Raw genomic sequence first — 15,956 nt, forward strand, 5'->3', positions numbered from 1 at the left:
TCCAAGATTTTTATAAATCTAATTAACAATTATTTCTACAATAACATCCTAGGTGTCTATGTACACCTTCAAAGTATGTTGGAGACACATAAAATATACATAAGATTGCAATGTAAATGAAACCTTAATCATGATAGGAAAAATACTTCATCAATTTCTTGAAAGATGTAAAAAAGAAACAAAATCATTTTTTCTATCATTCTTCAATACATCCTTCTTTGCTTGAAATAATGCATGCATATATTACATCCACATTTTGAAAAAAGTCATTGTCTACAAACTTTCATATATCTTAAAAATTAAACAAAGTCTTTATTATATTTAACCAATACTCACAATTCTTATCTCTAATACTTATATTAGAAAAAAGAAAAAGAACTCAAACTCTTCCCAATATATGTGTAAAACAAACTACAACTTTTCTCAACTATATATATATTCGTCTCAGTTAATAAATTTCCCGTCCCTCTAAGTGTAAACCCTCAATCTATTCACATATTGATTGAACTCTTTACATTTCATTCATATATATAAAGCTTTTTCTTTTTCGTACCTCTACATACTTTCTATACAAGGAATTTCAATCCCTTTAAGGCACGCAGGTCCTCCTTCCCGTGTTTTCATTGAATCACATAATTATCCCATTTTCATCAATGAAACTCAGCCTTTTTCTTGAGTTTGCGGAACCAGAGAAATTATATCTGCAACCAGGAAGATCAGATACTGGACCCTATTTTGAATAGATATCAGCCACATTTTACGGTATATACATACTACACGGGTACGGGGCTATGGGTAAAATGATTAGAATAGAACAAATTATACCGGACTAAATGTTCCATCAATTAGTAGTGGGATCCTGTGGTCAACAAGTCCGCACAGAAAAGACTCTCCACTACCGTCCCTCTAGAGAGTTGGAAGTCGATGCAAAAGATGCTACTGTGTCTGGAGTTGAACTACTGTTACCTTCACTCGCCTCATAAGGAACTAAACTGGGAACGGACGCTTCCCCTTCAATTATCTGCAATACCTGTCTGATTGCAGGTCTCGCCTCCGGCTTAGGATTGCAGCACAGCAGTCCTAATTTCAGCACTTTCTCCATCTCATCTTCAACATATTCACCACCAAGATTGGGATCTGCTGCATCCATCAGCCTGCCTTTCGCATGCAGCTCTCTTACCCAATCCACCATTACTATCTGGGAAGCATCGAGTGAGCGATCCACAGGCCTCCTCCCGCAGGCAACCTCCAACATTAAAATACCAAAGCTGAACACATCTGCGCTAGGACCGGCCTTTCCTGTGTGTACAAGCTCTGGTGCTATGTATCCTAGCGTACCCACCACACGAGTAGTTTGTGGGTCTCCTGTATGCTCGTACAGACGAGCAAGTCCGAAGTCTCCCAGCTTTGCATTGAGTTCAGAATCCAACAAAACATTGCTGGATTTGATGTCTCTGTGCACTACCCTTTTCTCCCACTCTTCGTGAAGATACAGCAATCCTGCACCCACGTCCTTCAGGATTCTGTACCTCTGAGCCCATCTCAGCACGCTCTCTGTCTTCCCAAATATCATCTTGTCTAGGCTTCCATTTGACATGTAGTCATAAACTATGAATAACTTTGCTCCCCTCCGGCAATAGCCTCTGATCTGTACAAGATTCCGGTGCTGTAAACGCCCAAGACTTGAAATCTCTGCAATGAATTCCCTCAGGGCTTCGTTGGTTTCTTTCAAGATGGATTTTACAGCAACTTCAAGGCCGTTATCGGGGAGGACTCCTTTGTACACCCGACCGAAACCCCCACAGCCCAAAACTTGTTCGTCTCGGAAGCCTTTGGTTGCAATATGCAAGTCTTTGTAGTTAAACCTGTGAGGCCAATACTCCATCTCCCAATCTTCTATATCATCTCTGTACTTATTTCTCTTCCACCAAAAAACCGCAGCAGCAACCAGAAGCAACAAGACAAGTATCGGAGCTGTAGTTGTAGCGACTATAAGTCTAGAGTTGGAACTCTTGTGCATGAGAAGAGAAGGAAGATTAGATATATCCAGCGCAGGCGCGGATCCATTTGTGCTGAAGCTCCAAGCGAGGACACAATGGTCTTCAACGACAGTTCCTGTTGATGCAGAGAAACCAACGTACATTTCTTCTTCGAAAATGTTGGACAGAGTCGTAATTTTGAGAGATATAAGAGGCTCTTTGGGTCGCAGTGAACCAGCTTGTACTATTGTAACATTCAATTGATGTTGGGTATGATCGTAGTCGATCCAAGCCTGGATATTGTGTCCACTGTTGAGATCTAATTCGTGGAATTGGTTGCCAATCTTGTAGCCGGCAGTTTCAGCCTTAACAGAGTGGAGGTCGTTCAGATCCACGCCGACATGATTGTCGTTGATGTCTTGGCAGTCCTTGTTGAGGATTGTGTCGAACTCGACTGCAAAGAGATGATTGTAAGGCTTCCCTGTGCTGGAACTGTTCAACAAACCGAGGAAGTGAGACGATGACTCTTCCACTGGAGACTTGGTGGGTGTGATTATAAAGGCCATCCCGTGCCCGCTGCGTTGAGGATCAGAGGAAGAAGGAACCATAGCGAATACGAAGGTGGTGCTGAATGATGAGCTCGTATTCCTGGAGTTGGGATGTTTCATCCGCACGGGCTGAGTATATAAGGCACGGCCAGAGACGTGTTGTGATTGATTGGTGAGGCAGATGGCACTAGAACGGATTGAAGCAATTTCGACCTGGTAAAGGGTGGAGGCATCGAATTTGTTGAAGCGGAAACTTGTGAGGGCTTGTGATGGAAGAAATACATGCAGCACAAGGACAACTAGGATACGCACAGACATGGTTTCAGTTTCTATCCCCAAAAAAAGGGGTATAGAAATTTTATATTGCTTTACGGACCAGTCATCCCAGTTCATAAGCTACAATTCATTAGAGGAGCGCACGCAACAGGTAGCCAAAAAAAAGTCGTCGACGTGAGGCACACTTTCTTTTGATTTCACGAAAGATAACGGAAAGTTGAGCTTTATACACTATTTGCTTTATTTTTATGCTCAGCCAAAAAGTCGTGGAAATGAGAGAAAAAGCTTTTGCTTGCAGCCAAAAAGTAGTGGAAATGGGTAAAAAGTTTTCCTACTTGGTGCGTTTTTCTAATAGGACTTGACAAGATGGGGCCTACTTGTTAAAATAAAAGATTCTATTTTAACCGTAAAATAGATTTTTTGTATTTTTAAATTTTATTTATAATAGGCAAACAAAAATATCTATCTAGGTTCTGATATGATGTGTTCCAATGATCTTTATGATTAAAGAGATGAGATTTCCGCATGCCATATTAAATTGATGTATGTTTCTGGGCTCAGTTGTGTAGGAGTTTTTTGTATGAGATCTCTATGATTTCATTCATGGAAGGAAACAAAGGGCTAGACGTGAGATATAATTTCGAGAATAGTTATGGTGGGTGGGTCCTTACTATTCTAAGGTGCAATCAAAGTTCGAATATTCGAATCTCAACATGTCGGTGGTTTTCCATCAAGTCGGGTAAAGGTTTGATAAATATTTGATTAATTATTGTCTATTTTCTCAAATATATGTAAATGTCAATAGATATTGATATTTCTATTATAAAATCAATTTTACAAAATAGTGATATAATATGAATAGTTAGAGTTTACAATTCATCCATCATTAACATGACATTTATCCAACTTGCATTAACATTTGACAATATTACAAAACATATCAACCATTAATTAATGCTTCGAACCCTATCCAATATTTCAAAGAGTGTTGAAGACAAACATAAAATTACAATGTAAATGATACCTTAGTCATGATAGGAAAATACATTCATGTATTTTTTGAGAGTTGTAAAAGAGAGCCATGGAATCATTTTTTTCATTAACCTTGAGCACACCCTTCTTTGTCTGAAATAATGCATTGCATGTTATTGCATCAACAATTTTAAGAAAGCCTTTGTCTACAAGGTTCCATATACATTTAAGAATTAAACCAAACTTTCATTGTGTTTACTCACAATTCTTATTAATTAAATGAAGAATTTTAAGATTTATAATAGTTGTGTAAGAAAAAGGTATTATTACTAATTTAATATTGAATGAAACAAAATCAAAAAGTAAAGAAATAGAATGAGATACATTATATATATTAAAAAATAAAAATAAAAAAGAACTTAAACTCTTTACATTTCTCACTCGTATATGTATGTATACTATACATATACTTTTTATTTCTAAATTACATATTTTTCCTCATACTAAAATAATTTTTTTTAATCTCTATACACCCTCATTCTACCAACATAGAGAGATTGGCACCAGAACGGATTGAAGCAATTTCGACCTGATAAAGGGTGGAGGCATTGAATTTGTGGAAGCGGAAACTTTGGCTTGCGGCCAAAAAGTCGTGGAAATGGGTAAAAAGTTTTCCTACCTGGCGCCTTTTTTAAATAGGACTTTACCTGCCTACTTGCTAATTACGCACAACCTGGTTTGCAGGATCAACGGTTGAAAGTCTTCCTCAGCCTTGTAAGACGATTACAAACATCTAATGCGTTCATTTTTTTGGGTCCCGCCATCCACTATTCACGGCAACATTAATTCAGTTGTGTTGTATCCGTATAGTTGGCTCCACTGTATAGTAGGTACCGTTTATATTTTTATACGTGCCATCATTTTTTATGTTGTACAGCGTCCTTTGTTGAATTAATATGGTGTCAGACATTTAACTCTATTCTTGGGGCAATTTTAAACACTGCTTACGGGACCATCGAACTTTTCTGCTTAGTGGACAGTCTGGCATTAGCTTTGTTTTTAGTTTGCCATTAGTCTTAACTGATATTTATGCCACGTTTAGGGGAAGAGCATGAGAAGCTGTCATAGCTAATTTCATTTATCTACATATTTTAAACGGTACATCGGATTTTTGATTTTTTTTTTCAGTTGTCTTCATATGCGACTTAATTGTTTATAGCTATTGATCTGGCTTCTGGGTAGTAACAATGCACGTTGTGGAATCAATTATGCGCACAAAGGTCAAAAAGTACACATCTCAAAGTGTCGTCTGATACCTAACTAAAGATGTTCCAATAACCGTCAACTCAAAATCGCTAGTACTTGTTGACAAATGCCTCAATTGTGGTGCACAAATGGGCCAATTATGAACAAAAAATTACAAAAAATGATCGGTGATTGGTACAAATCAAATTTATTAATGGTGTTTTCACTATGATGACTATTGGGGGGTCAACATGACAATAAGGTGACGGTTATTGGAACTATGTTATCTATTGGTGCTCTTCCCCTAGTTATGGTAGACACCCATTTCTGCAACTTACACTACAATCTTGCTTTCTTTTTGCAATCGATAACTTCGTTTTTCTTCAAACGTGACTGAATTGTGAAAGATGACAAGATATATATGGTTGAAAATCATTCATAAACATTTTTATTTCACCTTGGTAGCTTTGAATACACAACATTGACAAGATAATATTATATTTAATTTATAATTTTTGTTGATTAAATATATGTATTCATTATATGATATTGCTATCAAGGTTCAACTGTGTAGTTTTTGGGTCAAACTCATTGACCCATGTTTCATGAGTAGTGGTTCACAAGAACCCATCTCTCATAAGGCGCAACACTTGTTGAAGGTTTTGCAAATGGGGTTGCAAGCTAAGCGGGTTTAACCTTGGAGGGAACTCTATGGTTAAGCACACTTGAGCTAGAGTAGTACTGGGATGGGTGACCTCCCAGGAAGTCCTAGTGCTTCACCCCTGTGAGCATCACCTAGATGCAATGAGTGCTAAATGGACCATTCATTCTCATGAGAGATGGGTTCTTGTGAACCACTACTCGTGAAACATGGGTCAATGAGTTTGACCCAAAAACTACACTGTTGAACCTTAATAGCAATATCATAGTTTGACTAGCTGTGGAAAATACCTCCTACTTATCAATATGTATTCATTGTTGCTATAAAATTTTAATATGTGATAGGGATGATGTTAGATGTAAGTCTAATTTTTTTTTTGGATGAAATTTATATTATTTTATTTTTAATATAAATATCTAGTATTATTAAGAAATGAATTTGGATTCAAGTACTCTTTATTTTAATATAAAGATTTGTAAAAAAAAGAACTTAAATAAATAATAAATATTTTTTTAATATACAATTCTATTATCTTATTTTTAAAAATATATGTATATAATTTATAACAAAACTTGTAGATCTTTCCATTTCAGCAAGAGATTTTCTCCTTAAATTATCTAACTTAATTTTTTATCAACATTTATTTGTTTTAGTGAAAAATAATACATAGATTTGCTTATTATTTTATTAATATATAATGTAAGTTCAATATATAATATAAGAAAGAAGTAAAATATGTTAGACACATTATTTATTTAACTTTAATATTATATATTAAATGTATGCAAATATTGAATATATAGAAATATCAAATATGTATTAATGTACATTAAATAAAAAATTAAGTAGATATTAATATGTAATGCTAAATATAAATATTGTCATGGTAGATACTCCATTGCAACAAAGTGAACAAATTATAATTGTAAACAAAAAAGTACTGGTAACTTGTTAAAATTAAGCATGTTTACATGTATATCAAAAGTTGAACTTTGTTGGACACTAGTAGTTGTTTGACCATATGAATAGAAGTAGAAAGAGATGGCATCTCTTAAAGTACAATTATCGCAACATATACTAGCAACAAGAAAGTAGGGAAACAAAGACTAAATTATTTTTGTAAGTCATCAAAGTAAATAAAATGTTCTAGATCATAGCTAAGTAAATTAGACTAATTCGCAATCTAAATTTAATGGTTTAAGCTTAACATTAAAATTATGATTTTTTTCACTGAAGTTATGCATGCCTAGCATAACTAAGATTATTTAACTTTAGTAAACAAATACACATAACTCTATTTTATAGAGTGAATATGATATTTGAACATTAATGAATTCTTCTCCCACATTAAATGGACAACACATGGCACCTTTCAAAATAATAAGTTGGATCTACTTTAATGAGCATTGCTTCCTTAATTAAGTTTTTCTTTGGTATCGGTGTTTTCAATCAATGGAAATATGCATATCCTGAATAGATAGAATTAATCCTAATAATTGTAAGATCCTCAATGATTGAATATGCATGTCAATTCTACTACAATCAATGGAAGACATGAGAATGCCATGTCATGAAACACCACACAAAGTTGAGTAGGTTTCCTAGTAAATCAAGTTTGGCAATTGGTACAGTACACGTTCGATATATTGTAGCTCCTATCCCAAGTGTAATTCTCACCCTGTGAGTTTGATAGCGTGTACCATACTATTCACACATGTGACATGACTATACACATTTGACACATGTTGAACCATATTAGTGGCTCTCAAACATTAGACAAAAAATATTTAAATTATACTATTGAAAAATGTGAAAGCTTAAATAAAAATTATTCCTTCCAAAGACCTTTTTTAGAAGAATTCCTTTGTTGAATAGCTAAACATAATTTAAATTAGGTTTATATATTTGACCAAAGTAAATCAATTTTTCTTTTGACAACAAAGATTTTAAAACACATACTTTGCCTTGACTCAACACTAATTTGCATCCAAATGTATGATGTACAACAATAAGTATAAGTAAAAGTATATTATGCATTTCAATGTAACCTGCACGTGGAGCATATATTTTTTACTTTTGTCAATTATTTTGAATTCATAACAACTACAACCTTGACAATGCATAAACTAAAACTCCATAAACCATCTTGTAAGGTAAAAATAGAGTCAATTACTAGTGAGATTTGCTTCATCCATTGACATCATTGCCTACTAGGATGTTCTATTTCTCACAAATAGGTGATTTAATTATGTATAGGTGATTTTGCTATCCAAGAATTTAGCCCTTTCTTATAGTTTTAAATACAAAATTTAATATTTATTCAATAAATCATTTCTTATATTTTAAAGAACAACCAAACACATATTGAAAAGAACAAATGTTATCATATATAGACCTTGAATTTAGCATGGTAATTTGTAGGAAAGAAAGATCGGTCATGTAATTAATTATATTATTTCATGTTATAAGACATGAATATTTGTTAATAAATAAGTTTCTATGGTTATTTTTATTAATTTATTATATCTAAGGTATTTAGGATCTACAATTGATACACACTTCTAGCTATGCAAGATGATTGAAGCTTTCTTAATAATCTATATCTAAAAAGTGCTTTTATTTGTCATTGGTCAATGTGTTAGTGTGATTGTAATAGTCTTGTTCCACAAGACATTCCCATCCTTTGAGATTATAACGCAACTAAACCTTATTATAACCAACAACTTGATGCAAATTATTATCACCTAGATACATTTCTCCTCCATTGTAAGTGTGAAAGAAAGATAGTTACTCCATTTGAGGATTCATTGTTATGAGAAAAATTAATTAATTAAATGTATACCTCTATCATTTTCTCCTCTTTCTATTTATATCCCCCTCTCCTTCTCTCCATATCCTTCTCCAGCTTTATCTCTATCTCTATATTCCTCTCTATCTTTGACCCTCTCCATATCTCTCACACACTCCCTATTTCTCCCTCCCTATCTATATATCTCTCTCACCCCTTCTATCTTTCCAAAGTTATCTCTCTCTCTCTCTCTCTCTCTCTCTCTCTCTCTCTCTCTCTCTCTCTCTCTCTCTCTCTCTCTCTCTCTCTCTCTCTCTCTCTCTCTCTCTCTCTCTCTCTCTCTCTCTTACACACACACACACTCATTTCTCTCTCCCCATTTTTATCTCTATATGTCCACCTTTATCTCTCTATTTGTATTACTTATCTATGTTACCTTCTCTCTCCCTCGCTATCCATATCTCATTATTTGTAGCTCTCTCTCATTCGATCCATCTCTCCTAATCTATATATCTATCTCTTTATTTTATGCACTCACTCCTCTCTCTACATCTTATTATGCATCTCTCTCTCTCTCTCTCTCTCTCTCTCTCTCTCTCTCTCTCTCTCTCTCTCTCTCTCACATTCAATCCATCTCTCCTAATCTATATATCTATCTCTTTATTTTATGCGCTCACTCCTCTCTCTACATCTTATTATGCATCTCTCTGTGTGTGTGTGTGTGTGTGTGTGTGTGTGTGTGTGTGTGTCTCTCTCTCTCTCTCTCTCTCTCTCTCTCTCTCTCTCTCTCTCTCTCTCTCTCTCTCTCTCTCTTCCCATATATCAACTTTTGTTTTAATCATGTTTGGATCTTAGTTCTAGACCTTTGTTGCATAGAAACTATCATTTTCTAAATTTCCTACCAATTGAGCTCATGCACTGCACAATTGTATGAAAAAATTAACCATTTTTTTTTCTAATTGATCTTCTAAACATCTTTGGTGTACCTATTGCACACCAAGGTGGGATTACTAGTAATACAAGATTCTATGTTGATCATAAAAATAAAAAAATTCTATTTTAAATTTTATTTATAATAGGAAAACAAAAATATCTGCTTAGGTTCTTACAATGTGTACCAAAGATCTCTCTCATCCCATTTATGGGAAGGAAACAGAGGGCTAAACATGATTTATAGTTATGGTGGGTGGGCCCCTATTATTCTAAAGTTTGATTGACGTACAAATATAGGTAGGGAATCGATAGGCCGAGGAACTTTATGTTGGACCATTAGCACGAACATAGCGGTCTTTGACTTGAAGAGGTACTAGGAACAAATTTGAATTTGGATCTTGACATGTCGACATTTTTTCACCAAGTCAGGTAAAGGTTTGATTAATTACAGTCTATTTTCTCAAATATAGGTGAGTGTCAATAGATATTGATATTTCTATTATAAAATCAATTTTAGGAAAATAGTGATATGATACATGAATAGTTAGAGTTTACAATTCATCCATCATTGACATGACATTTGTCCAACTTGCATAAACATTTGACAATATTACAAAACATTTCAACCATTAATTAATGTATCAAACCCCATCCAAGATTTCAAAGAGTGTTGAAGACATAAACATAAGATTACAATGTAAATGATACCTTAGTTATGAAAGAAAAATATGTATTCATGCATTTCTTGAGAGTAGTAAAAGAGAGCCATGGAATCTTTCTTTCGTTAACCTTGAGCACATCCTTCTTTGTGTTGAGATAATGCATTGCATGTTACTGCATCTACAAGTTTAAGAAAGCCTTTGTTTACAAGCTTCCATACATCTTAAAAAAAATAAAAATTTCATTGTGTTTAGCTAATACTCACAATTCTTATTAATTAAATGAGGAATTTAGAAATTTATAATAGTTGTGTAAAAAGAAGATACTATTGCTAGTTTAATATTAAATGAAAGAAAATAAAACAGTAGAGAAATAGAATGAAATACATTATATATATTTTAAAAAAATAGAAAAAATTAAATAGAAAAGAACTTAAACTCTTTACATTTCATATATATATAAAATAGAGCTTTTTTATTTTTCTAAATTATATATATTTCCTCTCACTACAATAATTTTTTTAATTGACATACACCCTCATTCTACCCACATAGAGAGATTGAGTGCTCTAACTATATATTATGTTTCCCTTTTCTAAACTTCTATATATATATTTTTTTTCTATACAAGGCACACCCTCAATCTACCCACCAATTGCTATTATTTTCTTTAAGAGAAAAACATAAGGACACTATTTTTAAGAATTTCAATCCCTTAAGGTAGGCAAGTCCTCTTTCCCATGTTTTCATTTAATAGTATAATTATTACATATTTTAGCAATGAAAATCAATTGTTTTGTTGATTATCTCAAAATAGAGAAATTATATTTGCAATAAATCTTGTCCCCTACTTTGAATAGATAGTAGTATGGGCTACATGTAAAGTTATTAGAATAGAAGAGGACATAGGTAAGGATGAATATATTAGTGATAGTGGGGACTATATTTCTCAATAGTTTTAATACGTTATATGTAGTGTATATCAATACTATATTCGTAGATTATTACTACTAGGAATTAAATATTTTTTTTCATTAACCTTGAGAACGTCCTTTTTTGTTTTGAGATAATGCATTGCATGTCATTGTATCTACAACTTTGTCTACAAGCTTTCATACATCTTAAGAATCAAATAAAATTTTCGTTGTGTTTAATTGATGCTCACAATTCTTATTAATTAAATGAAGAATTTTGAAATTTATAATAGTTGTGTAAAAAGAAGATACTATTGCTAGTTTAATATTAAATGAAATAAAATAAAAAAGTAGAGAAATAGATTGAAATACATTATATATATTTAAAAAATATATAAAAAATTAAATAGAAAAGAACTTAAACTCTTTACATTTCATATATATTAAAAATTGACCTTTTTATTTTTCTAAATTATATATATTTCCTCATACTACAATAATTTTTTTAATCTCTATACATCCTCACTCTACCCACATAGAGAGATTGAGACCCCCCCCGCTCTCTCTCTCTCTCTCTCTCTCTCTCTCTCTCTCTCTCTCTCTCTCTCTCTCTCTCTCTCTCTCTCTCTCTCTCTCTCTCTCTCTCTATCTATCTATCTATCTATCTATCTATCTATCTATCTATCTATCTATCTATCTATATATATATATATATATATATATATATATATATATATATAAGGACACTATTTTTAGAAATTTCAATCCCTTAAGGTAGGCAAGTCCTCTTTCCAATGTTTTCATTTAATAGTATAATTATTACATTTTTTAGAAATCAAAATCAATCCTATTTAATTTTCTAGCAATGAAAATCAATCATTTTGTTGATTTTATCGAAGTAGAGAAATTATATTTGCAATGAGGAAGATCAAATAGTGTCCCCTATTTTGAATAGATAGTAGTACATGGGCCACATGTAAAGTTATTCAAATAGAAGAGGACATAGGTAAGGATGAATAGGAGGAATAAATTAGTGATAGTCAGGACTAGATTTCTCAATAGTATTAATACTTTTATATGTAGCGTCTATCAATACTAGGGGAAAGGACCCAGTAGTTGTGCACCCTAACTTCACGCTTCTCAAAATCTTACTTGGAAATTTCAAATCACTCCGATTTTTTTACAGCAGCTTACTTGCCAAGTCCCCTACTTATAACTAAGGTTTCAGGGCCACATCATCAAATATGATGCCACATCAGCATGCTTTTTGCCAAGGTGTCCAAAACAACCCCCCCAAAAAGTGAGACCAATAGACGTGCAAAAGAGACCCCAATAGTTGTGTAGCTGATATGGCATCACCTGATTGGTTACTTTTTACAATATTAGTACATTTCTTAACAACTATTGGTACATTTCCTAACAACTGTTGGTACATTTCCTAACAACTATTGGTACATTTCCTAACAAAAATTGATATTTTTTGTATCAAACAATAAGTTTTATTTGTTCAATTTTTGGAACAAAAGGTATCAACAACCCTCACAACAATTGGTACATGCTCAACTATTGGATCCTTTCCCCTATATACGTAATCACTACTACTAGGAATTAGATAATGTTAGAGCAGTCATATCAATCCCACCTATATAGAGTCCTTATCGTGCTTATATCATTAATTTTAATTATATTTGTGAAGAATTTCCTTATTGAATTCAAATCCTCCCACTTGCTCCACATATTACTCAATCAAATGCCTTTATTTTGGATATAAACCTTGATGAGGTCACTCTTAGGGCCTTCATTTAAATTTTCTTCAAATGAATGTATTTTTGTTCAAAGGTATTCAAGGGCCTTTGTTACAAGGTATGACATTTCCATAAAAAAATGAAAAAAAACTTTGAACAAAAGATAATTTCTAAAAATAGAAAAAACGAGCCTTGCTTGAGATGGTACTTTTTTACTATTATTAGAAATTATATTTGTTTGAAGGTTTTATTTTATATTTTTAATATTTGAATGGAGGTCCACTTTCAAATGAAGGTACCTTTTGATGTACCTTCATTTTAAAAAAATACCTTCAAATGAAAGTGCTTTTAAGTTTTTACCTCCATCCAAGTTCAAAAGAGTGATGTCCCACAAATGGGACTAAATATTGTGGGTTCACCCATAAGTAAATCAAGGTGAAGACTTAAGATAGGGGCAACTGAGTAAGATTTTGAAAAGGTAGTGTTTTCTACGTGGTGAATTTAAGGAAAATTGAAAAATGAATTGAAAGTGAAACAATTCAACTAGAGTTTTGAGTAGTAAATTGTAGGGGAATTTATTTTCAAATTTTGAAAAAAATATGCAAACTAGGCTATTTGATTTTGATCGTAGAAATATTAGTTTATATCAAGTATGTATCAAGATTTTATATTCAACCATGGATAATTAAATGGTTGAAAAAATGCACGTGTCAATATAGACCATACATGGAGGATTAACCCTAGCCATTGGTTTTTGTAAATAATTATGTCTTATCTTATAAAGACAATTCATTGTATTTTGAAAGGTGGGGGGGGGGGGAATTGTTCATTTTCATACAATTGCAACGATAATTTTTTATTTTTTTTCACAGTTTCTCTTTCTTTAGTGAAGTTTATTTGATGAATATACATGCATGTGTTTTGATCTATGTATTTCAATTCGTCCATGGAAAATTATTAGTTAGAGTTGCTCTAGAATTGGGTGCTTTGACAAATTTATATAATTTTGAGTGATTCAAGTTCTTTTGGATATTGCATTAACTTTGTGGCTCCATGATTTAATTTAGCTAAATAAAGTTTTATTTACTTTTAGATTAATTTATTCACGCATGTTATCATTCTAGCATAATTTCAAAGTTAAGATTTTGTTTCTCTTTATTTTGACCTTTTTTTATAAACTATTTAGAATAAAAAATAACAAAATATTAATTTTTTAATCTATATTATAGCGTTCCTAGTGTTGGAGAAGCCAAGGTATGAAAGCACAATAGCTTCCATTTAAGAGAAAGTGAGAACAAAGGAGTGAAACTTTGACTACCCTTCCAAATGTACTACACATCTAAGTTCAAGTGACAAGTGTGTGGGAAAGTGTAAGGCATGAATGCAATAGGTATCTCAAATGACAAGGACACATGTTTCAATCACATGAAGACAAAAAATAACAAGATAAGCATGAATAGCTAAATCCTAGAGAGGTGATATCCTAACAAGATATGTAAAGACACTATTTATTTTAGTACCCATTCAACTCATTTTATCAGATTCAAGATTAGAGAAACCTAATTTAAAAGTTTCAAACATTGTAAATTGCTTTTTCATTAAGATCTAACCCTTAAGGTGCAAATTCTAGAATACAATTGTGTAAGTCCCTTTGTGAAAATAGGAAAAACAATGAACAATCTAGAGTGAACAAGAAAGTCATGAGATGACACTTGGAACCTTTGGGTAACCATCTTCTATCTAAGGATTTGATTTCCTTTCAAGATAGTTGTAAGATTTTTTGAATTTGCATCTATGTTACAACTATGTCAAAACACCTATCAATAGAACTAGTGCTAGGAGGGTAGTGAAAAAAGACTATTCAAATTTATTTGAACATTTTGGATGATTTAGACTTTTTGGGAAAAACTAGCTCTCATGGGTAGTCCTATGTATATACTAGGAGGTCTATACGAGATTCCTTTTCATACATAAATCTTCCTTTGTTCCTCCCAAACAATGGGCAAAATGCTTTAGGTCGTGTGAGGATTTGCAAGGATCTAATATTTTTTCCTAAGGTAAATCATGATGATTTTATTTTTCATCTATTTGTTAAGACACTTCAAGGTGCACAACTTCAATGGTATGTAAGTCTTCCACCTAATTCTATTTGCTAATGGGCCGAATTAGAAATATTATTCTTGATTCAATTTTATCCTAATGCAATTGCACGCAACTAATTATTTTAGTTTGCAATCATGAAAAGAACACCACAAGAATACATTTCTCACTTCAATCATATGTTTCTTCAATCTGTATCAAAAGGTTCAAGTTTCAAATCGGATGATAACTAATTTTATGTTGAAAGAACATTATTTATGAGGTTTGAACTTTTTTTATTTGTAGGAAATGTTTAACAATTTAGTGAATTAGGCATCCTAAATGACAAATTTAAGAAAGTTCTCCTATTTACATAATGTGAATATGACATCACAAATAGTCAAGATAGAAGTTATAAGACACAAATACTTGCAAGTTGTCAATCACTACAACCTTATGTTAGCCTATTCAATATGCCCACTCAACTAAAATTATTCCCATAATCACTTATAGCATGTCCAATCTACAAAATATGCAATCAATCACTCCTTAGTGAAAGATTTCAATTAATCATGATTTCTTATCTCATACAAATTCATCTATGATAACAAAATATACTTGGGACCATCTTCTTCATATGATGACTGATATTGGTTAGCCATATCATTATCACATCAGCCATATAAGTAATATTTAATTATAATTTTCTATAATTTATATATATAGTTTTTTAAAAGGATGATTTAATATCGTCCACAAGATTTGAGGGCTAAATAAATAATAAATAATACGTTCAAGGAGTTGGGAGGTCGATTGTCTTGTGCACGACATTCACATATGGAAGTTTTTTGAAGGATTGATATCACTGCAACTCTTGATTTTAGGCTGCATGCCCTTTGGGTTATTATGGGTTTAGCCCTTGGGCTTCGAGTTGCAAGCAGCGGTTCTGGGGTTTCATCTGCAAATTTTTGTTTTTATTTTTATTTTTCCTTTACTTGGAGTGTTCATTTAACAATTTTGACGGATGTTTTATGGTTTACAATTATGATGGTCAGCCTGTTTAGGTGCCAAGCGATGAGATGGTGGGCGGCGGCGATGATATGTTCAACACCGTCTTTAGTGAGATAATTGAGTAATGCACTACAACAGTAAGTAAT

General features: G+C 32.7%; 1 protein-coding gene across 1 annotated transcript; it reads right to left on the minus strand.

Annotated features, from left to right (window-relative positions):
- Positions 1-469: 469 nt before the first annotated feature.
- Positions 470-3,007, minus strand: LOC131040277 (L-type lectin-domain containing receptor kinase SIT2). Its single transcript, XM_057973174.2, has one exon. The coding sequence runs from the start codon at positions 2,918-2,920 to the stop codon at positions 896-898; it is 2,025 nt and encodes a 674-aa protein (XP_057829157.2). The 5' UTR covers positions 2,921-3,007; the 3' UTR covers positions 470-895.
- Positions 3,008-15,956: the final 12,949 nt, after the last annotated feature.

The sequence above is a fragment of the Cryptomeria japonica genome, chromosome 7 (assembly GCF_030272615.1).
Source record: "Cryptomeria japonica chromosome 7, Sugi_1.0, whole genome shotgun sequence".
Taxonomy (NCBI): Eukaryota; Viridiplantae; Streptophyta; class Pinopsida; order Cupressales; family Cupressaceae; genus Cryptomeria; species Cryptomeria japonica.

What these genes read in the sequence shown, in the direction of transcription:
- LOC131040277 (XM_057973174.2), bottom strand. Translation starts at nt 2,920, where the DNA reads ATGAACTGGGATGACTGGTCCGTAAAGCAATATAAAATTTCTATACCC.